Source organism: Nasonia vitripennis (genome assembly GCF_009193385.2).
Source record: "Nasonia vitripennis strain AsymCx chromosome 4 unlocalized genomic scaffold, Nvit_psr_1.1 chr4_random0007, whole genome shotgun sequence".
Classification (NCBI taxonomy): domain Eukaryota; kingdom Metazoa; phylum Arthropoda; class Insecta; order Hymenoptera; family Pteromalidae; genus Nasonia; species Nasonia vitripennis.
The window spans coordinates 1,227,082-1,249,337 of NW_022279643.1; the positions used below are offsets into that span (position 1 = coordinate 1,227,082).

Here is a 22,256-nt window from a genome sequence, read left to right on the forward strand (position 1 = left end):
CGATTTTTCGTCGAATAGCACCTTATCTCGCGCGCGGTGCCAAAGCGGTTGGCAAAGAAGCTGTTCGCGCGGGCCTGAATGAAATCGACGACGTCGTCAATAACGGTGCTAATTTCAAAGAAGCCCTCAGCGGTCGACTGAAGGAGTCGGGTAAAAATTTGAAAAGAAAAGCAGAAAACAAGCTTGATCAAATGATGATGAGCGGCAACGGCTATATAGGTCCTGTTGCCAAGCGCAAACGGCAGTCGAAGAAGAGCCGTGCACCGGTACGCAACGTGCGTCGCAAGGCAAAATTAAAAAAGCGAGTAAGCAAAAAAACCAAGCAAGAAATTAGAGCGCAAAAAGAAGAGAAAGAGGCGGATCAGAAGTGTGACAGATATTTTCGGTCCTAAAAGAAATTAATAACAATGGCGTATCTACACGCGTGCAGCGGCGAGGGAATGAAGAGCGAGCTAGATCTCTTTATTCTTCCTCTCACTCAAACATTCATCGAAAGTAGCGCTTATCTCTACTACAAACCCATTTCGTCGCTCAGCGACGATGGAGACTCACACTTGGAATTTTTAATTCCAAGTTCAACCGATCACTACATCGATCTCGCGCACACCATGTTGCACCTGACCGTTCAAATACTACCAGCTAGTGATACACCCAGCGAAAATCTCAAAGTTGGCCCTGTGAATAACTGTATACACTCAATGTTTGATCAGATTGACATATTTTTCAATCAAAAGTTAGTTTCACCGCCAATCAATGCGTATCCGTACGGAGCCTACATAGAAATGCTGCTAAATTATGCGGCACCTGCTATGCGCTCTCATCTCACGTCTGCTTTGTGGAGCATCGATACCGCCGATGCCATGGATGCCGCGCCAAATTTAGATCGTAAGGTTGATGGTGCGAATCAAGGTCTCATTAACAGACTGTTCTTTACAGCTGGTGGCAAGGCCGTCGACATGATCGGACATTTGCATTGTGACGTTTTTAATCAACCGAAATTTCTGATCAACGGTGTAGACATGAGAGTAAGATTGGTCCGTAGCAAAGACGCCTTTTGTCTCATGGACTGGTCCGACAACGGAAAATTTTATTTTGCCAAGATAAGCCCGTGTATTTTACTAGCGCACGCGAACGCTCTTGCTAAAACAACAGCCAAATACCCCTTAACAAGGGCCGAAGTCAAGTCGTTTACGCTGCACAGCCGTATGCTCGGCGACACCCTGGACAACGTTATACTAGGACAGCTACCCAAAAGGGTCATCCTGGGCTTTATTAAAAATAAACGGCGATAGAAAACTCAACCCTTTCAATTTTCAATACTTTAACATAAATTTTATTTCGCTCTACGTGGACGGCGTTCAAGTCCCCAGTAGGCCGTTGCAGCCACGCTTTACCGGTGACCATAAGCTATACGTAGACGCTTATCATACGCTTTTTTCCGACACAGGTATACATTACCTAAACGAGGGTCTCGATATCGATCGTTACGGTTATCCCAACGGATTTTGCCTGTTTGCTTTCGATCTGACACCAGATTTGTCAGCGCATTTTACCAGCCATTGGAATCTCGTTCGCTCGGGGTCTCTACGCGTTGAGGTGCGTTTCGCCGAAGCTCTAACGGAAACGCTAAACTGCATTGTTTACGCAGAGTTTGACAACGTGCTCGAAATCGACTCGAATAGACAAATTATAACGGACTTTAATTCCTAAAGTGGCTGGGTGGTGGGAGAGAGAAAAAAAAGGTATGAGTTCTGACGCTGTATATTGCCGACTCAGTTGATCGACGTCGACAGCACCCGATACATTCACCATGGATTACGATTACGTAATAGAACTTCAGGGCTTCAGGGACAGAGAAGACCAGTTTTTGCCCAAAGAAGTGGCTGTAGTTTCTCTGCAAGGACACGTCGTTTCTCATTGGGTGATTTTGCCACCGCACGAATTTGCCGAGTTACCCTGCTCCTTGAGGATCGCCAACGACTATGCAGCGGCGCGACATTTTGGCATACACTGGTTCGAGAGCGATATAACACTACGAAAATTACATTATCACCTGTATAACCTTGCTAGAATGGCTAAAAGAATATACGTCAAGGACCTTGAGAAAGCACGACATGTCCAATTTATTACGACGCGCAACGTCGAGAATCTCGATGATTACACGACAGCTGGATTCGGTGAACTGCAGAGACGCTTTAAATGCCCGCAGGTCTGCAGCTACCATGGCTGTCAGGCAGACACCTATAAAAGATCGTACTGTGCACTCTTGAGAGCACACATACTACGAAAGTGGATCCATTCACACGTGCCCAGTGAAATATTGGAAAAAATACAAGAGACTGGCACCGATGTGTTTTATCAAGCTATTCAAAAGCCTATGTGGTCTCGAAGAGGTAACACTGTGCAATTTCGAGGAAGGGACGTGGTGGACAAAATCATCGTGGTGGACATTTATTAATCAGTAACGAATTTTTCTTTTCTAAACAGACGGATGTCGTCCGTCGTACTTTTCTCTGGTGAAAGATTTATTTGAAAATATGGTGGTGCTCAAGCCACTAAACTATGGAAGGGATCTATAGAATTGAATCCACCACAAAAAGATCAAAGGCTTTTTCCAAGACGAAAAAAATTAGTGGTGTCTTAATTCACCTGCAAAATAAGGGAATAGCAATGTAACATCCAACGATGCTACTGCGCTTATATTATAACTACACCTATAGCCTGCACTTTCGTGCAATAGATAGGTGCTCTGAATGTTCGTTTGAAGTAGGAATAAAAGGAATGCTGTTTGGGTTGCTGCTGTCGGTTGGAACTGAAAATCCGTGGAGTGACGAAAGGTTTCGGTAAATAAAATACCGAACACACAATTTCAGTAAACTAATATATTAAAATATATAGGTAAATAGATGCGTACTTAGCGCAAAACAAAACTTTATGCTCGATAATCTATTTGGTGCGTGCAAGCGCGAAAAGCTACCGAGTTTACTTTGAGCCGGGACCGAAGTGATGATCCGGTGTGATGTTTTGCAGCACGAAGGGCCTAGAGTGCTCTCATCACGATGTTGTTGAAGTCTCGTTTCGCCTAGATGCCGAAAATTAGCGAGTAAGAGAAGCCGTTATATCTGAACTTTCCCTTACTTACGCCGAATTTTCGCTTCTCTCCTCCTACGCAGCTTTGGTAAGGCCCTTCGGTCCGCCTACGCTCTCTCCTCTATAACTGTGGTTCACGCAAATGCCACTACTGACGTGCCCACTAATTTGTGTAAAATTTCCCAAGCATTTTGTTTATCATTAATAAAATTGAGTAGAGTATTGTATAAAATAATCAATATCATAATTTTAATGCTTGTGAAATTCTCTAAAAACCGATACCAAACAACTTATATTTAAAACTTAGTAATAAAGCTCTTATGCGCGTTAGTTTCAGAAAATATTATAAATAAATGGATTTACTATTGAATTTACTAATAAGATTTATACATTTCATTTGTTTACAGCCTCAATATTTATTCTAACTCCATTTTTATATTTAAAATATAATAAATTGGCAATGCATCGTTATAACAATCGTAGCTTCACACCGACCGATTATTATAACTCTGCAAAATGATATACTTTACTGCAATAATCGTAGCTTCACATCGACCAACTGTCGCAACAATATATATGATAAAATAAAAATAAACAAATAGACACTTTATCCATTCATAAATTATGCCAAAAAGCGAACTATATAAATTGAAAAATATACAGTTAAGTGCTAAATAATTAATAAATGAATCGCGTTATCAGTTTGTTGTTTGTAAAATTATAACTACAATACAAGCTGCAAACAAACTATGCATTTATATACATTTATGTAGAACTATCTCACCAAAACTGTTGCTAAAAGCAAACGTATGCAATTCGAAAATTGCATAGTTTATACAACAGTCTAATGAAAAATAATTCTAAATAAATATTTCGAATTTAACAGAAATAAACTGCGGAAAAATTCCGGGATCGGTACACAACTGCAAGCTAGCGTATTTCCCGAAACTTCCCTGCCATAAAAAAAGGTCCGAGTCTCGTAGGCTGTCTTAATTTTGGCGGCCCCCATGGATCAGCAGTGTCGGAAGTCCGACCAACCTCAAGCTTAGCATTTCCGTGACATCCGGCCATAAATTCAAGCCTGCCGCTGCTGTCCGTCAGCATCATCGAGACCCTCACGTCCTAGATGATCTAGGTTGCTCAATAGCAACAGCAGCAGGTCCTCAAAGAGAAGATACGCAAGATAATAAGGCTCTCGAGAAGTTGTAGTAATTCTGAACTTTAAAGAAACGCATTAAACGGGTATGAAAACGGTTTGAAAAACACCTTTTACAAGGTAAAATTTTAGCAACTATAAGTTTGGTCTCCACCCTGGCAGGAAATAACCATCGCCTTATCGAGGTGTTCCTGTAGAGCAACGGCCTTCTGAACCTTATCCAGAAAGTCCAACGGTAGCAGCGCTCTTTTTCTGATGTCCGCCCGCTAGGCGGAAGTACCTCCCTGTATGCTTCTTTTTCCTTGCGGAAGGCCTCTTGGCGAGCTTGACGGCAGACACGTACGCTGGCTTCAAGCTGAGCCCACTTTTCTTGCGGCGTTGCAGTGTCCTTGCGGTCGGCTGGCGTTGGCGCTGTGCCTGGAGGTGGACATGGCGGGGCCGTCTCTCCCTTTCCTGTAGGTTCTGGAGGGCTCAGCGGCGTTGCTGATAAAGCAAAGGGTTTAACCTTTTCCGAGAGCAATTCCGGCTGTGGAGCTTCGATGCCTTGGGGCTTTTCTGTTGAAGTCCCTGGCAGCACTTCTATGCGGGGCTCCTCTCAGCCTGGGTGCAGAGCGGGCAGGATTGCTGCTCGCCGATCCAGCGAGGGTTCTATCGTAGTCCTGACGGTTTCTCCTAGAGACCGTAGGAGGTCCGATAACGGGATTGTCTCACCCAGTGTCTGCAAAATCTCGCTGGCTTGCGCGGTAATGTTCCTATAATAGAGATCATACGATCTGTCAGGGTTGGGCTCCTGGCCATAGGTTCAAGCGTGGCAAAAAAAAAACAAATTCATGCAGAAGAGAAAAGCGTAAATTATAAAAGCAGTATGAGTAAGCAAAGGGTGGCAGAAAAAAGAGAAGAAATTTCAGTTCTGCCTGTCTCGGGGACGCAGACGCCGAGGTGACGTTGCAGTTAGCGTAGGCGCTTCCTTTTTAGAACCGTGGGGTCTGCCCCTGCGCTTCGGTACTACCAAAGTCGGTATTTGTGGCGCAAAGCCCGCAGTCGCTTCTGTCAACGACGCAGGTTGAGCGATAGCTGCATGCTCGTCTTTCTTAGGCGAAATCGGTGGTTCTGGCGCTGTGCTGTCTGAATCTTGCGGTTCTGGTGCGTCCTCTGGAAACTGCTCTTCGTCATGGCATGGCTTTAAATCACATACGGCTACTTTGCCTATATCTACTCCCTGCTCTGTCTGGAGCTTATAGGAGTTCATTCCAACGCAAGCCGTGACAAAAAAGGGGCCTGCGTACTTAGGTCTGAGCTTTGCAGCGATAGCTTGAGCAGCAGAGGAAAGAATGCGATTCCTTGCCTACACCTTTTCGCCGACTTCATATTCAATGTCGCGGTGTTTCGCGTTATAGTACTTTTCCTGCCGTTCTCGGGCGGCTTTCAAATTTTCAAAAGCATTAGCCCGAAAATCATCTAATCTTTCCATGCAAGCCTGCCAATTATCACCTGCAACTTCTTCTAAGCTCTGCCTGGCCGGCTTGCTCTATTTCCCTTCGCGTTGTGCGGGGTGGCTCGGAATTTTTTCCGTATTTGAGGAAGGCTGGACTAGAGCAAGTCGCTTCGTGAATAGCGGTATTATACGCGAACGCGAACTCTGCTATGTGCTCGTCCCAAGTGGTGTGCTTGATTTTGATGAACGCGGCGATCATGGTTTTTATTGTGCGATTTACTCGCTCAGTCGAGTTTGATTTCGGCAAATAAGGGGCGCACGTGCCGTGGTACACTCCATGTGCTTCCAAAAAGCTATCGACGAGTTTGTTCTTAAAAGGGGTACTATTATCTAATAAGAATCGATCGAGAATTCCGAATCTTAAGAAAATTCGCAGATTCAGTTCTCGTTTGATGGTTTTTGCATTCGCATTTCTAATCGGGATGCATTTAATCCATCTCGTAAATGAATCAATGAAAATTAATAAATGTTCATGTCCTTGGGTTGATCTGGGGAAAGGTCCCATAGTGTTGCCCGCGACTATCTCCCAAGGTCGTGTAACAATATGCTTGCCCATAAGTCCTGCAGGAGCAAGTTGCTCAACTTTGACTTGCTGGCAAACTTGGCAATTTTGTACGAAATGAGCTGTATCCTAGTATAAATTCGGCCAGTAGTACCGGAGTGCTACTCTTTGATGAGTCTTAAATCTCACTAGATGTCCGGAGATAGGCTCATCGTGGCATTTTGCGAAGATCCGCTCGCACTGTTCGCGAGGTACTACGAGCTTCCAAGCATCTTTATCTTGTCCCAATAAGTCGTCTACTGTCGGGTCGGGGCGATAATGACAGCCGTCCGCCGGTAATCTTCTAAAAGGGATGTGCCGTGGGGTCTTCGACGACCTGCTTCGCCTTTTTTAGGTACTATGGGTCTTTTATAGAGTGATGCTATCGCAGCTATTTTGTCTTCGTCGATCTCGTACATACGAGAAAGCGCGTCGGGAATGACGTTGTTCTTGCCTTTGCTGTGCACGATGTCAAAGTCATAGGACTGTAGGCGCAGAGACCACCGGCCTAATTTTCCATTTAGATGTTTTAAGTTTTGTAACCACACTAGGCTATGGAGATCTGTCACTACAGTGAAGTGGTAGCCTTTGATGGAAGGTCTAAATTTTTAAAAGACCAGATTACGCTGAGGCATTCCCGCTTTGTCACCGATTGCCTTCGCTCCGTAGCCGACACGATGCAGCTTGCAAAACGGAGCACGCGGTCCTCGCCATCAAAGCGCTGCAAGAGAACGCTTTCAAGCCCTGTATTGCTGGCATCACATTCGACAATAAACGGGGCGCTGAAGTCAGGTCTTGCTAAAACTGAAGCGGTCGCAAATAAAGCTTTTATTAAATTATTAATTTATTAATTTTATCAAAATCTTCTAGAAATATTTGATACCATGAGGCCATCCCAGGGAATCTACGCAGTTGCTTGAGATTCTTGGGGGCCGGGTACTCTACGATAGGTTGGACTCGTTCGGGATGCCGAGGTAGCGCACTTCGGACATGCAAAATTTTAGACTTCTTGCGGTTTATTGTCAGACCAGCTTCGTTTATCCGCTTCAGGATTAAAGTAAGCCACTTGATGTGATCTGAGAAAGCATTTGGTCGCAATGATAATATCGTCTAAATATGCGAAAGCAACTAGCTTCATTTTCAGGGTGATAAATTTGTCAGCCAGCATATGGAAACTAACCGATCCGCCTGCCAGGCCGTACGGCATTCTAACGAATTCGAATAAACCAAGTCCAGGTACCGCAAAAACTGTAATCGGGATAGATCGCTCGGTAAGGGGTATCTGTGTAAAAGCTCCAAAGCAATCTAGCGCAGTTATATATCTCGCGTGCTGTATTTTTCGCAATATCATATCCATATAAGGGAGCGGGTACGCATCTATTTTTGATACAGCGTTGACTTCTTGGTAGTTGACGCAGAATCGAAAGCTGCCGTCGGACTTCCGTACCATAACTACCGGACTTGACCAATTGCTCTTAGATCTCCTGATTATTCCCGCACAGAGCATCTTGTGCACTTGCTTGTGCATTTCGTCCTCTAAAATCTTTGAAACAGGGTAATACTGCTGTTTGATGGGGCGAGCACTGACGACGTCGATGTCGTGATATATCCATCCTGTGCAGCCTAGCTGTTCACAGGAGGAGTCTGGTAGCAGTTCTTTCATAAGATCGTCAATTTCCAAGCGCTGTTCCTCGGTAATCGCTTCAATTCCAAGGGAGGCGAGCGATAAAATCTCTTCAGCACGTGCGGATGAGAGGGCGGCCGGCACCTCAACGTCTGTGGCTTTGAGATGCAGCTTATTTGCTACAGGATCAAGCATCGCCGAAAATGTGCAAACAAAGTCTGCGACTAAAGTGCATTCCGAGTTAACTTCGCTCAAAGTAAGAACATCAATCAAATGCGTTATTCCTTCTACTGTGAATATTAACTTGACACTATCGATTATAGAAACGTAATGATCGTCGACTGCTCTAGCTCCGAGGCCCACATGGGGTCGAACGCGCCTATTTAATGAAGCCGTGAGAGATATGCCTATGGGTCCGAGGACGGTGCGCGAGGCTCCGGTGTCGTAGAGACCCTGAATTTATATTGGCCAACCTCTACAGTCAGCCACCACCATAAGTACTTCTCTACTAAAGCGCTGGCAACAGTACCTACATCGCAAGACGACTCCACATCGGTCAAGTTACTCATTGCTAGCGGTGAGTCGCTCGCCGTGCCGTGCAGTGTTTGCGCTACTTCTGCTACGCTTGTGGTGTTAAAGGTCCTCGGATGCTCTAGAGCGTTAGGGACCTTATCTACTCGCTCTTTTTCTCGTTTTTTGACGGCTCTGAGGAGGAGCAGTCCGGATAGGTAAACTTCGTATAGCCAGGCCAGCTGCAATTCCAGCAGAGAATTCTGTCGCTATCTGGGCCTACTGGTTTGTCTTTTTTTTCTCGGACTTGAGAGTAATCAGTACGACTAGCTCCTTGCTGCCAGCCATTTCTTCCACATCTTCCTCAGCGGCCTTGGCCGCCACCACGGGTTGACGCTTGGTTGGAGTTACTCTGTTTTGGCAAGTTATCTGTTCCCGACAAGGGAGTATTATTTTCGGAGGAGTTCTTTCCTGAACCGGATGCTTTGGAGCTGGATATGCCAGACTGTTGAGTTTTCTTCTGAAAAAAAAATTCTCGAAGGGCTTTTCTATATCCGCTTCAGTCAGAGATAACGATTTCGCGTTCATTAAGGCAAGCTTGGCCCGTGCAGCCTTAGAGGCAGGCCTGTACGCGGTTTCCGGCAGCATGCTCTGATCTGCTGGAGGCGGCGGCCTCCACTGTTCGTCTTCGTCGCCTTTTGCCTCTTGAGCTTTGACAAGAAACCCTTAGACATTAGTTAGTCTGCCCTTGTAAATCTTCATTTTCTTTTTGAGCTTCGGGAGCATAATGTCAATGACTAAATTAACTTGGTCTTGCAGGTCCCATGGCTTAGAACGGTGAAAAGAGAGACGATATAAGCTCTCACAGACTCGTCCTCCCCTTGCGTGCGTAAGTGGGCTTCAACCACTAGGTTCCGCTTATTCCTTTTTGTCCTGCTGTAATTATTGAGGGCTGCCCTTTTGAAATCTTGGTAAGTTTGCTACAAAGGCCTTAAAGTACGTTACCAGAATAGCGCTGGCTTCTTAAACATAGGGACCATGGAGTCTAAAAGCTCATCGTCGGGAATGTTATCAAAACGTTTATTCTACTTGACTTGCTCCAAAAATTGTTCAATACTCACTCCTTTATTGCCCGAGAATTTTAACTTTCATTCTCGAACAGTCTTACCGAGGTTCTTGGTCCTCGGACGGGAAGTGTCTAAGGTATTCCTGGTGCTGCTTGGTGTAGCTTCCGTAGCATGATGAGTCGCATGGGGATTCAACTGCGAGACCGTATTTTTTGTCGCCTGAGGCCAAACCCCTCCTTTTCAGTTCGTGCAGGCGGGCTGAGTAGGAGCGGACGCAGTAGGTAGAAAGATGTTACGATGCTGCGAAGCGCTTATGACAGAGGACCTAGGGAAAGGTGTGTGTGCTGCCATCGGGGCATTCGGACAATAAGTCTAAGCCGTGGAGTAAAATATTGGGGCGTGTGCGCTTAGAGATGCTGTTTCGTTTAAATTAAATCTACTGTGTTGACCCGAGATATCGTAGTAATTTAGATCAAACGTATCTTGAAATCGAACACTTTTGCGCTGCGGTTTACTTTATAACGTACTGGGTCCTTCGCCGCTTGTTTTCGTGCATCACATTGAAACGGTCACGACTTATCTCGGTCCTGTAGTAATTAAATGTATGTAAGAATACAAAATCTATTGATTTTACTATCTGAAAAGTCGCGAACATTTACTAATCTGCGTCGTGATTCTGACAACAGATTAAATAGAAAGATTTTAAATTTTTATAATAATTCTCAATTATGATAGTTCAGGTCCGGGATACCAGGTAGTGGAGGTTTATCGCAATAAAGACATTTTTGTTCTTTATAACAAAAATAAATATATTCAAATAAATAAATAATAGAATATTGCATATATCTTGCATATATTCTAAGTATCACAAAAATTAAATGGGTAAATCCGCTTTGATTTTTACAAACAAAAATAAAGAGATATGCGTTTAAGTTGCGTAATCTGATTTGAATCGTATGGTTACAAGAAGAGATTTTATGCAGATACGCTTAAATTTGCGTTATCTGATCGTATACGAAATTTTACAAGTTTAAATTAGGTAACGAAATTTTTCTAAATTATTTTGACAAGTATTAGAATTTTTCTAAGTCTAGGACTGATACGCTTTATGATGCGATATCGTGCCTAACTCGAAATTTGTATAAGTGTAGAAATATTTGAAAATATTCTAAGTCTTTTACCTGCTCAAGGCATGAGTTGCTCAAGAGCAGGGACTAGGCGCTTTAGTTGCGCTGGCGCTTAAGTTGCGCTTCGGCTAGTGAGCTCATACTGGCCGTGCGGGTCCTTTTATAGACATCGGAGCGAGCGGGGATCGTGCCGCCGAAAATACTATCGCATTCACACTTTCACACAGGCATTCACACCTATGTATAAAACCCATTCATACAAATAAGTTATAATATGCGCGCGCTACGCCGCCGCCGCCGCTTCTCCTTCTCTTGCGCCGCTTCTATATACATATATACATGGTGTGCTGCGCGCTCTCTCTCTTTCGGTGTTGCTGCTACCGCCGCTCGCTGGCTCGTGGCGCTACTGAAATTGCGCTGTCAGCTGTAGCGCGGGACTTAAACGCTATGACCTGCGGCGTTGTGGACGCTACCATAGCTTGCGCGTCGATGGCTCTGCTATAGTGTGCGCCTGTAGGCGCTGTTGTATTTGTAGTCTCTGGTACTGTAGTAGAGAATTTCGAAGGCGCAACGTTATTTGTTGCGATTGTATTAAGTTGCGTCAGCACCTGCGGCGTTTCGAAGTTTATGAGGTCCGCTTCTATATGCCTCTGTGGCCTCGAGTCGACACTCATTGTCAGTGACATGTCTTGCTCCTTTTGGCAATCATGAGGCGAGCTTGACGGCAACTGTATATTTTCGTGCAGGTTATCCCCCAGTGCTTATTCGGCTTCAATTACTGTAAAGACGTCGTTCCTTAAATCTTTTGGAAAAACTGCCGATTGTACAAATGTAAAACATAATTCGTTTCGTCTAGCTGCATCTTTTTCTAGATTGCTTTCTTCAATAAAATCTTTGGCCGTATAGTTGCCGTGCAGTCTTCTCAATAATCACCGGCACACAAAATAAAAAAAGTTGTCTGCGCGAGTAATCAGACCTATCTATCTTTATGTTTTTCGGGTCGCTGAATTCGAATATAAGGTCAGTTAGGCCCCAACACGTCAGGGTGGTCAAGGTAGGTTGGAGGTCAAATTAAGAAGAAAAGGTTTAAAAAAATTAAAATGCCATATGCCGTATGTTTATTTGGTCGCTGAATCCAAATCCGGAATCAGTTTGGTCCCATCACGTCAGGGTCAAGGTCAGTTCAAGGTCAAACTGAGAAGAAATAGTTTAAACCGATTAAAATGTCATATCAAAACTTTCCAAAAATGGAAAAAGATACCGAAAAATTGTAAAAAATCTTATTTAATCACATAATATCTTCCTTGTGTACAGAGAAAAGTTGCTTTCGTTTATATTTTTTCTTATTTTGCTTTTTTTCCACTAGCTTAGTAACTCTCGATGTCTTTCTTTACTCCTTTTTTCTCTTGTAACGAACTCTTTTTACTTCAAATGACCTATGCAATGGGTTTCTTTTTCTCTTTTTGTTATTTGTTTTAATGTCTCTCTTCAGTGTCCAGCAAAAATCTGCCATCATATTGACATTCCATCTTCCTTGGTATCGATTCTCCATTACACTTATATCTTGATGAAATCGTTCTCCCTGTTCTTCACTGACATCTCCCAGATTAAGAGGGAAGTAATCAAGATGGGAATGTAAGCAATGCATTTTATAACTCATCAAGCAACCCAAATTTTTGAAATTCTCCAACATATGTTCAACTAGTTCCTGATAGTTCTCACTCTTTTTATTTCCTAAAAAGTTCTCACGAACAGTTTTAAAACTTTGCCATGCAGCTTTTTCTGTGTCGTTTATTTTTGTGATAAATGTTTCGTCTTCAAATAGAGTACGAATTTGAGGACCATCAAAAATACCTTCTTTTAATTTAACTTCACTTATTGCGGGAAAATTTTCTCCCAAATTCTGGAAACAATCGCCATCTTTATCCAGAGCTTTGACGAACTGCTTCATGAGGCCAAGTTTGATATGAAGTGGTGGTAGCAGATAGTTTGATGGGTCAATCAATGGCGTACGTATAATGTTCCTCGATCCTGGTTCAAAATGTGTTCTAGTTGGCCATACTTTCTTAACGTAGTTAAGCCCTGCCTCTACTATCCCATAAACACAAGAAGCAGGGATTTTTAGTAAAACCCGATTGTTGTCCTAAGATCATGGTTGCAATTTTAAGATCACCACAAATTTTCCATTGATGTTCCAAGTACTTTATTTTTTCCAATACAATTTCTAAATTTTCATAAGTCTCTTTCAGCTTAGTCGAGTGAGCTATGGGAATGGATGCAAACCTGTTTCCGTTATGAAGCAGAACAGCTTTCATACTTCGTTTTGACGAATCAATAAAAAGTCTCCATTCCTCGTCTTTATACGTATTCGGTTTTATTGCATCGACTAAACCTTTAATATCTATACAATATACCAACGAATTCTCTTCATCGTTCGTAAAAAAATTCCTAAATTCTTTTTCTCTATCTCGATAAAAAGAGGCCGTTGTTCCTTTTGCTAACAGATTTTTCGTTTTAAGAACTGACGCTAGATATTCTCCTCCATCTTTAGGTAATCCTAAATTTCGAATAAGATCACTTAACTCTTCTTGGTTAAAGGTTTCTGGAGCTTTTCTTGTACTAGCTGGCAGGTATTCTTCGTTTGAGGATTCTTCGTCAGATTCTTCTTCAACCTCAGAACCTTCTTCGTCACAGGACTCATCAACTTGCATTTCTTCTACTTCGCCTGGGCCGTCCACATCCATGGGTTCGATACTAACAGTTTTATCTCTGACTTCTATTCTCACAGGTTTCACTACTGAAGAAACGTCTGCGTATACAATTTTAGATTTAGTAGCCGTGTTAAAACCTTTGGTATTAGTCATACAAAAATAGCAGTCATTTTGACACGTTGGAGAAGACCATATCATTGGTTTTGTAAATTTCAAGTTTCTTTCTGTTTTATCTCTTTCCCAGTGTGTTACCATCGTATAACATCTACTGCAAACTTTTTGTGGCACCCAGTTTACTTTTTGATTGGCTACTTCAATACCAAAGCATTCACTGTAAATCAACTTAAACATGCAATTTTTGGAAAGTTTTGATATGACATTTTAATCGGTTTAAACTGTTTTTTCTCAGTTTGACCTTGAACTGACCTTGACCCTGACGTGATGGGGCCTAACTGACCTTATATTCGAATTCAGCGACCCGAAAAACATAAAGATAGATAGGTCTGATTTCTCGTGCAAACAACTTTTTTTATTTTGTGTGCCGGTGTAATCTATTTCGCTCGCTCGAATAACCTACCGTTCGTATGTAACTCTAGGTGGCTTAGCGCTTCGTTCACTTCTACACTCGATAAATTTTGGATCTAATCGCATAATCTAGTATTTACATTCTCTTTAAAATTGTCAAGTCAGACAAAGTCCATCTTGACGCCATTTTTGTTAAGTTACTTTATAGTTTACTTAATTTGAAAAGAAAAGAGAAAAAAAATGTTCGCGAAAAGGAATTAAAATAAAATCGATAATTAGTAATTAATAAACGCAAAAATAGTTGAATATATGTATATGCTTAGTAGCGCACGCCGCTTGCCTTAGCCGTACCGAGCGCGACGACAATATATTTATTTTACGGCCTCTCGGCGGAATATTCCGAGCCGTAGTATAGTCGAAAACTTGAATCTCGAATATTCTAAAATTCTCCAGCATAAAATGTCGCAATGCTTAAATTTTAGAGCGCTAGAAAGTGTGCACTGTGTTTATGTTTTGCCGCTACCTGACTCTCGCGCGTGTAAACACGTAGGGTCGCGCGTTTGTTAGTGTCACCCGAGCGCTTATAATCCGAACTTGTAAACATGTGCGCCATATTTGGCGCCCTAACGTTTCGGGATTGTTAAATTATAAAATTGTAGAATAGCCGAACTATTTAATCGGTAGAAGTAACTGCGAAGTTTTCGTGAGCGCAGGAGGAATTTTCAAGAGCGTGCGCTCGTGTTTATAAGTTTGTATTATAAGCGCTCGCGTGACACCGACAAGCGCGCGACTCTACGTGTTTACACGTGCAAGAGTCAGGTAGCGGCGAAACATAAATACAGCGCATACTTTCTAGCGCTCTAAAATGTTAGCATTACGACAATTAAAGCTGTAGAATTTTAGAATATTCAAAACCCCAGTTTTCGACAGGCCGTACAATAGATATATTGTCGTCGCGATCTGTACGGCTAAGGCAAGCGGCGTGCGATACTAAGCATATATATATTCAACTATTGTTGCGTTTATTAATTATTAATTATCTATAGTTGACAAGTAAAATCTTTTTTTTCGTTGCGTTTCTCTAGCCACGTTCAAGTGTAACCTTGACAAATTGATCGATTTTATTTTAATTCCTTTTCGCGAACATTTTTTTTCTCTTTTCTTTTCAAATTAAGTAAACTATAAAGTAACTTAACAAAAATGGCGTCAAGCTAGACTTTGGCTGAATTGACAATTTTTAAAGAAAATGTAAATACTAGATTACGCGATTAGATCTAAAATTTGTCGAGTGTAGAAGTAAACGTAGCGCTAAGCCACCTAGAGTTATATACAAATGGTAGGTTATTCGAGCGAGCGAATAGATTATTGAGAAGACTGCACGGCAACTATACGGCCAAAGATTTTATTGAAGAAAGCAATCTAGAAAAAGATGCAGCTAGACGAAACGAATTATGCTTCACATTTATACAATCGGCAGCTTTCCCAGAAGATTGCCAAAAGGAGCAAGACATGTCACTGACAATGAGTGTCGACTCGAGGCAGCAGAGGCATATAGAAGCGGACCTCATAAACTTCGAAACGCCACAGGGGTTGACGATACTTAATACAATCGCAACAAATAACTTGATTGAACTCGCCTCTAAGGCCGCGCGGGCCAAGCTTGTCTCAATGAACGCGAAATCGTCGTCTCTGACGGAAGCGGATCTAGAAAAACTCTTCAAGAATTTTTTTTCAGAAGAAAACTTAACAGTCTCGCAAATTCAGTTCCGAAGCATCCGGTTCAGGAAAGAACTCCTTCGAAAATAATACTCCCCTGTCGGGAGCCGATAACTTGCCGAAACAGGGTGATTCCAATCAAGCGTCAACCCGTGGCGGCTGCCGAGGTCGCGGAGGAAGACGTGAAAGGAACGGCTGGCAGCAAGGGGGTAGTCGTACTGATGCGATTACTCCTAAGTCTGAGTAAAACAAAGACAAACCAGTAGGCCCAGATAGCGACAAAATTTTCTGCTGGAATTGCAGCTGGCCTGGCTATACTAAGTTTACCTGTCCGGACTGTTCCTCCTTAAAGCAGTCAAAAAAAACGAGAAAAAGAGCAAGTAGATAAGGTCTTACCGCTCTAGAGCATCCACAGACCTTCATCAGCAATCCTGCCCGCTCTGCAGCCAGGTCGAGAGGAGCCCCGCATAGAAGTGCTGCCAGGGACTTTAACAAAAAAACCCCGAAGCATCGAAGCTCCGCAGCCGGAGTTGCTCTCCGAGAAGGTTAAACCATTAGCTTCATTAGCAACGCCGCTGAGCCCTCTAGAATCTACAGGAGAGGGAGAGACGGCCCCGCCATGTCCACTTCCAGGCACAGCGCCAACGCCAGCCGACCGCAAGGGCACTGCAACGCCGCAAAAAAAGTGGACCGTTGGACTTCTTGGATAAGGTCTAGTAGGCCGTTGCTCTACAGGAACACCTCGATAAGGCGATGGTTATTTTCTGCCAGGGTGGGGACCAAACTTATAGGTTGCCAAAATTTTACCTTATAAAAGGTGTTTTTTTAACCGTTTTCATACCCGTTTAATGCGTTTCTTTAAAGTTCAGAATTACTACAACTTCTCGAGAGCCTTATTATCTTGCGTATCTTCTCTTTGAGAACCTTCTGCTGTTGCTATTAAGCAACCTAAATCATCTAGGGTGTGAGGGTCTTGATGATGCTGGCTGACATCAGCGGTAGGCTTAAATTTGTGGCCGGATGTCACGGATATGCTAAGCTTGAGGTTGGTCGAACTTCCGACACTGCCGATCCATGGGGGCCATGTCGACTCCTCGTTGACGTCTATCGCCTCCTCCTCGTCCTCAAACTTGATCAGACGTTCCGTCGCAAACTCGTTCTCGTGCTCTCGTTGTCTATCGCGCCGTTTTCGACTTGATGGTCTTGAGCGCCAAGTGTCATTTGCCGGTCTTTGGAGCAGCTCCGGCAGTCGTCGCTGCGACGTTCGCCAATTGTGGCGAACCCTGCTGCACTAATATGTAAGGGCTAACTGAAACCGCTGTAACGGAAGAAGAAGTCTTTCATTGTCCTTGTCGTTCATTGTCGACTCATTTCAAAGAAACAAGGGTATAAGGTCTTGGAGAGAGCATATAGTTGCCGTTGAGGAGGCTATAGGTGTGGAGGCCGGTATTGCAGGGATGGGGTCGTCGTCGAGCTCGAGCGGTGAGAGCTCGTAAAGTTAAAGATAAGCTCATAGATTTTCCGTGGATCGCGGTATCGATCTCGCTCTTCTCTGTTGTGGCAGTTCTGCATGTCCTGAAGCGATTGGTCGGTGCCCAGTTTCCAGTCCACCGATATGAATTAAGGGTCACAAGATGTTCGCTGATGTAGAGCACGCTGCTGTTTACTCTCAGGATTCACACGTTGTGTTTGTGATGATCCACGCGAGTGCTTGCGTCAAGTCTTGGCAGGTGTTTAGCGCCCAGGTATTAGACACATCAATTTTGTCGAGAAGTACACTAGCGGTAGCGCGAAGGTTCTCTGATAAAAGCACAATCATGCGTAATTGCGTACAATAGACAGATTCGCGAGAGTTTGTGCGCACCACGCAGCTCCGAAACACCACTGTTTTAGGCTATGTTTATGTTTACACAAGGCCGGACGTACTCTGCTGCGGCGTGTGCCTCTGTCCTCATAAAGAAACACTGATGCACGTTTGTAAACGATACAAGAAAAACTAGATAAAGACAACTAGACAACTTCTAGATTGAAAAATCTAGTCCTTTTTCCTCAGAATCTTTGTGTAGATAGATGCTTACTCCGTGCGTTCGGCTCTCTGCAATTGCGATTTGTTTCGCAAAAGGCAGCGACGCTTCGTAGACACCTCTCTCACTCTTTTAAAATTAGAGTTGCACGTAAATCATATGTTCTAGAGACATTCACGGAGTAGTATAGTATATTGCTAAAGATAATTTTATGTAACCTATTATCCCATGACATATTCTTGTAATATTGTACTTAAAAAGATTAGAATTGCATGGTCAAAATTTTAAGAAATTATCTCAAATTAATTTTCAATCATAATTATTTTGTTAAACGAGAAATTTTTGAAGCAAAATATTATGATCATTAGAAAGTTCTCATCCAAATCTTCAAGATATATTACTTAAACATAAGTATCGAAGACATATCAGGCAAGGAATCATTGCAGACAATAAAACGCATTCAGGTTAAAAAACAAATTCAAAGTATAATAGGGTCACGCTGCTCCCCGACGGCACAGTGTACAAAAAACATATACCTGCTATAGGGTATGCTATTAATAATATTGATATTGTATTTTTGTAGCATACAAATAAGTAATACATTCTGTATTCGTATATGCAGGTTTCTGACTGTGAGAAATACTATAAGGTTTTCCTTAGACCAAAGTGTCACTAATTCACTTATAACTACTTTGCTGACGTCGAGGCATGAATGGCGTGCAGTAAACAATCATACAGCAGCTATCATCAAAAAGGTTAAAAAAAGGAAGAGAAAGTAAAAAGATATAAGGTCTAGGTATGAAAGGCTCTTTGGGCTGATACGGAGGAACGCATGTGACAGAGTTGAGCTTACATTTCCATACATGACGTTAAACGTAGGTGCTAGGGTTGAGAAATTTAAAGCGCTTCTTAGGCAGATGCTGGGAGCGTAGGTATTTGGGTGGAGTCTAGACTTCCCCAATCGACAATCCAGAGGACTGTATAGAAATGTCAAATTTCAAAGGTGAAGCTGTCTCACTTCATTAAAAAGCCTTGCTGATATATTATCTATCCATGGTGCCGGCAAGGACTTGCTGTCAAAGGGCCGCACGTTCATAAGAAACACATACACATATGGAAATACGCACATACATCCATATGGAAATTTTCTAGAAAGCTTTATTTTGCTAAAAGTACATTAAATTATACTTTTAATATAATTAAACACTATATCTAAAAATAATTATCATAAAGCTTTCTCACGTACAAAACAAAATTAAAGTTACCTACCTATTACCAAATTTATTTTGTGCAACCCTAGAATTTTTTGGTGGTGTCACTGGGGGTAATGGTGGGGTTACCGATGAAACACTATCAGAGAAATTTGAGTGATTTATTGTTGGTATATTATTCGGTCCCAAGATATTACTTAACTCTGACTCGACTATGTCAATCCACTCAGCATCTTGACCTAAAAAAAAAAAAATAATAATGATGATAATTTTTATAGACATATAATAGACTGAATATAGAATATATAACAGGTGTGCTTCTCCGACGCAGTGTGTGTGCTATTAGATACAATGTGCCCTAACAATAAGTGCAAAGTCCCTGGTAGAAATGTGCTTGACTTTCCGGCCAGTTTTGAACAAAAACTCACCATACTGGTCTGAAAATTCCGAACAAACTGCTCTGTAAAAACGTGTATTTTACGCGCTTTTACTGACCTGAAACTGGGCAAAACTAGCGTATTTTTAATGTAAAAATAATTATTTGGTTATTATTGTTTATTGAGAAGAATGTTACTGTCTTTAATGAATAATTAAAATATAATTATTGAAAGTTTATAACCATCGTTATTGTTCAATCAATAAAATCTTTTTCGTAGGATAAACAGAGTTGAAAATTCCTAACCTAAGAATACAAATGAATTCAATTAATTGATAGGTAAAATTGGAAAACTATAATCGGACTAAATCTCTAAAATTTTACAGATCCAAAGTATGAATAGAAACAAACTATTCATACAAAATATAATTAAAGATATCATCTTGTTTGTGATCATCAAAAGTCAGTTTTCACAGTCTGAATCATTAATTAATTTATCAAGTAGCCGTGTCATATATTTAGCTGGTACAGATCTTACTGATGAAAAACTAAAGAATTTCTACGAAGATAAAATTAATTTAAGTAAAGAAAAAATTACTAAAATTTCCATTAAAACCTAGGATGAAAGTACCTGTAAAGAGTGTTTTGAAATTTAAGAATTAGTGCTAGTTCTAAAGCGCACTTTATTAAAACCCAAAAAATAACTGTAGTTCACTAATAATGGATTTTCTCAACGATCCAAAGAAAAGCACAGCATCTCTTGAGTATGGCTTAAAGCATGAAAAAGGAGCCATCAATGAATATATTAAACAATTTGAAGCAGTAGTGAAGTTGGTATGAGTATTCGTTATGTCTTTACAACCATGGTTCTGCGTCAGTCCTGATGGAGTAATTATTGAAAATGATTGCATCGTAAAGATTCTTGAAGTCAAGTGTCCCTCTTCGTGTCAATCTAAGCCAATATTCGATGAAACTACAAGATAATTCAATGTTTCATACTTGTATTTGGACAATTATGAAGTCACTTTAAAAACCTCTCATCAGTTTTACACACGGTGAAAAATTTTTTTTTTGTCAAATATTGATGTACGTAACAGGAGTGACTGAGTGCGATTTATACATGTAGTCTCCAAAGGGTGTACGCGCTAAGTTGACACTGTGTCATTACTTCTACTACTGTATATTCAGATATGTGCGCTTGCTGCTCTGCCGTAGCTCCTGCTGTTACCGCTGCTGGCTAGCGGCGCTCAGCCGTGGCCCAGAGTACCGGCGAGAGGAGTGTCGTAGCGAAAGAAGCGTGCGTATTTGCTATAATAAAGTCAAAAGACTTCAGTTTTTTTAAGTTTTAAAATATAGTACACAGCGAACCTGGTGTAGGGTATTACAGAGTGGATAGGACTCGCTATGCATGATCTTTACAAGTATGTGTGCAAGAACACAACGTCGAATGACTTAGTCAGCATAACTATAAACTCAGAGTAGTTAAGACAGGGCGTGGTGTAGATTTAATACAGATTAGAACGAGAACTAAAAGCAGTTGAAATATCTTGGGGTCTCGAGATTGATAATACACTGACAGTTAATGTTAATACTGTGTCGGTGCCTCAAGCGGCTGGTCGAGTCTCGCTCACTTCTGAAACCACTTTTAAACGCTTTATTTGAACCATTCAAAATACGGATAATCTCTGCCTACCTCCATCGCTTGTTTGCATGCATATGTATGCTATTTGTGGTGATGTTCGCACAACGTCTCTGCAGAAAATGTAGGATGAAATCAGACAGTGCAATGACAATTAACTAAAAGAGAAGGCTATAAAACTCATTAGTAGTGCTGGAGTTGTTGTACTTGAGACTTGCTGCAGGATGAAACTTTGTCAAACTAGGCGTGTTTAGATGTTATAATAGTAGTATATTTATTTACTTCAAGGTTTTTCTCAGGATGAAAAGCCTGTTACAAGGCGGGTAAGCTGAGAGGTCGGATGATGCTCTCTATGTCAGCCGACCTTGAACGATACGGCGGACCTACGTTATAGTAAATCCTGAGTGAATGTTTGGTTTCCTCTAAAAGGGAAAATTAGAATTGTGGTAGTCAGCGTGAAGAACAAGCGCTACTTGCCGGTGTTAGCAAGAGCAGTTGATCATCTTTACTATAATTTGCCACGTGAACGCGTGTAGATCGTAACAATCAGCATTTTACTAAAAGCGAACTTATGCAATTCGAAAATGCATAGTTTATAGCCTCATGTAAAAAATTCTAAATTAATATTTCGCTTTTAACATCATAAAATTTCGGCATTTTGAAAAATAGCGGAAAATTCCGGGATCGATACACAGCTGCAAGCGTGCGTATTCCCTAAAATTTCCCTGCAATCGGAAAAGGTCTTAGCCTTGTCATAGGTTGTTTTAATTACGGTCGCTTTAAACGCCGATGATATCTTAAGCAAACGCAGCTGCTCTTTGTAAAATGGCGCTTGGTCCGTCGCGCCGGGAACGGTTTCAAATCCGTGAATGATAAGCTCTCGTACATCATTATCGAAGGTGAATGGTATAGATATGTATTTATTAATGTACACTGTCTCACGGAGGATAAAGAAGAAGAAGCTAAGGAACTCCATCACGAAACTTCAGAGCAAGTAATCGACCAGTTCGCGTCTTACGACACAAGAATAGTATTAGGCGATTTCAATGCTAAAATAGGTAGGGAGGAAATGTTTAGACCTACTATAGGGAAGGAAAGTCGCATGAAGCCAGCAATTATAACGGTATTAGAATCATAAATTTTGCGTCGGCAAAAGATCTTGTTATTAAAACTACGTGTTTCAAGCACAAGGATATACACAAAGCAACGTGGATATTGCCAGACGGGGCCACACAGAACCAAATTGATCATTTTCTCATTTGAAAAAGATGTCATACTAAAGTTCTTGCCCTAAGGGCTAATGGAGGGGCAAATAGCGACTGGGATCACTTCCTAGTAGTAGCGAAATTAAGTGCTGGATTAGTAGCGAATCAAAATAGTAAGCGAACAAACAAGGTAGAGAGCTTCAATATTGAAAAACTACGAGATAGAACAAAGCAAATTA

The 22,256-nt window shown here is 41.8% G+C and overlaps 1 protein-coding gene across 7 annotated transcripts in view; it reads right to left on the minus strand.

Annotated features, from left to right (window-relative positions):
- Positions 1-22,256, minus strand: part of LOC103316546 — a 463,261-nt gene that overhangs the window by 372,251 nt on the left and 68,754 nt on the right. For all 7 annotated transcript variants that reach the window (XM_031929967.2, XM_031929968.2, XM_031929964.2 and 4 more), the window contains exon 4: positions 18,856-19,036. In XM_031929967.2, coding sequence (XP_031785827.1) covers positions 18,856-19,036 — 181 coding nt within the window. The remainder of the gene's footprint in view (positions 1-18,855; positions 19,037-22,256) is intronic.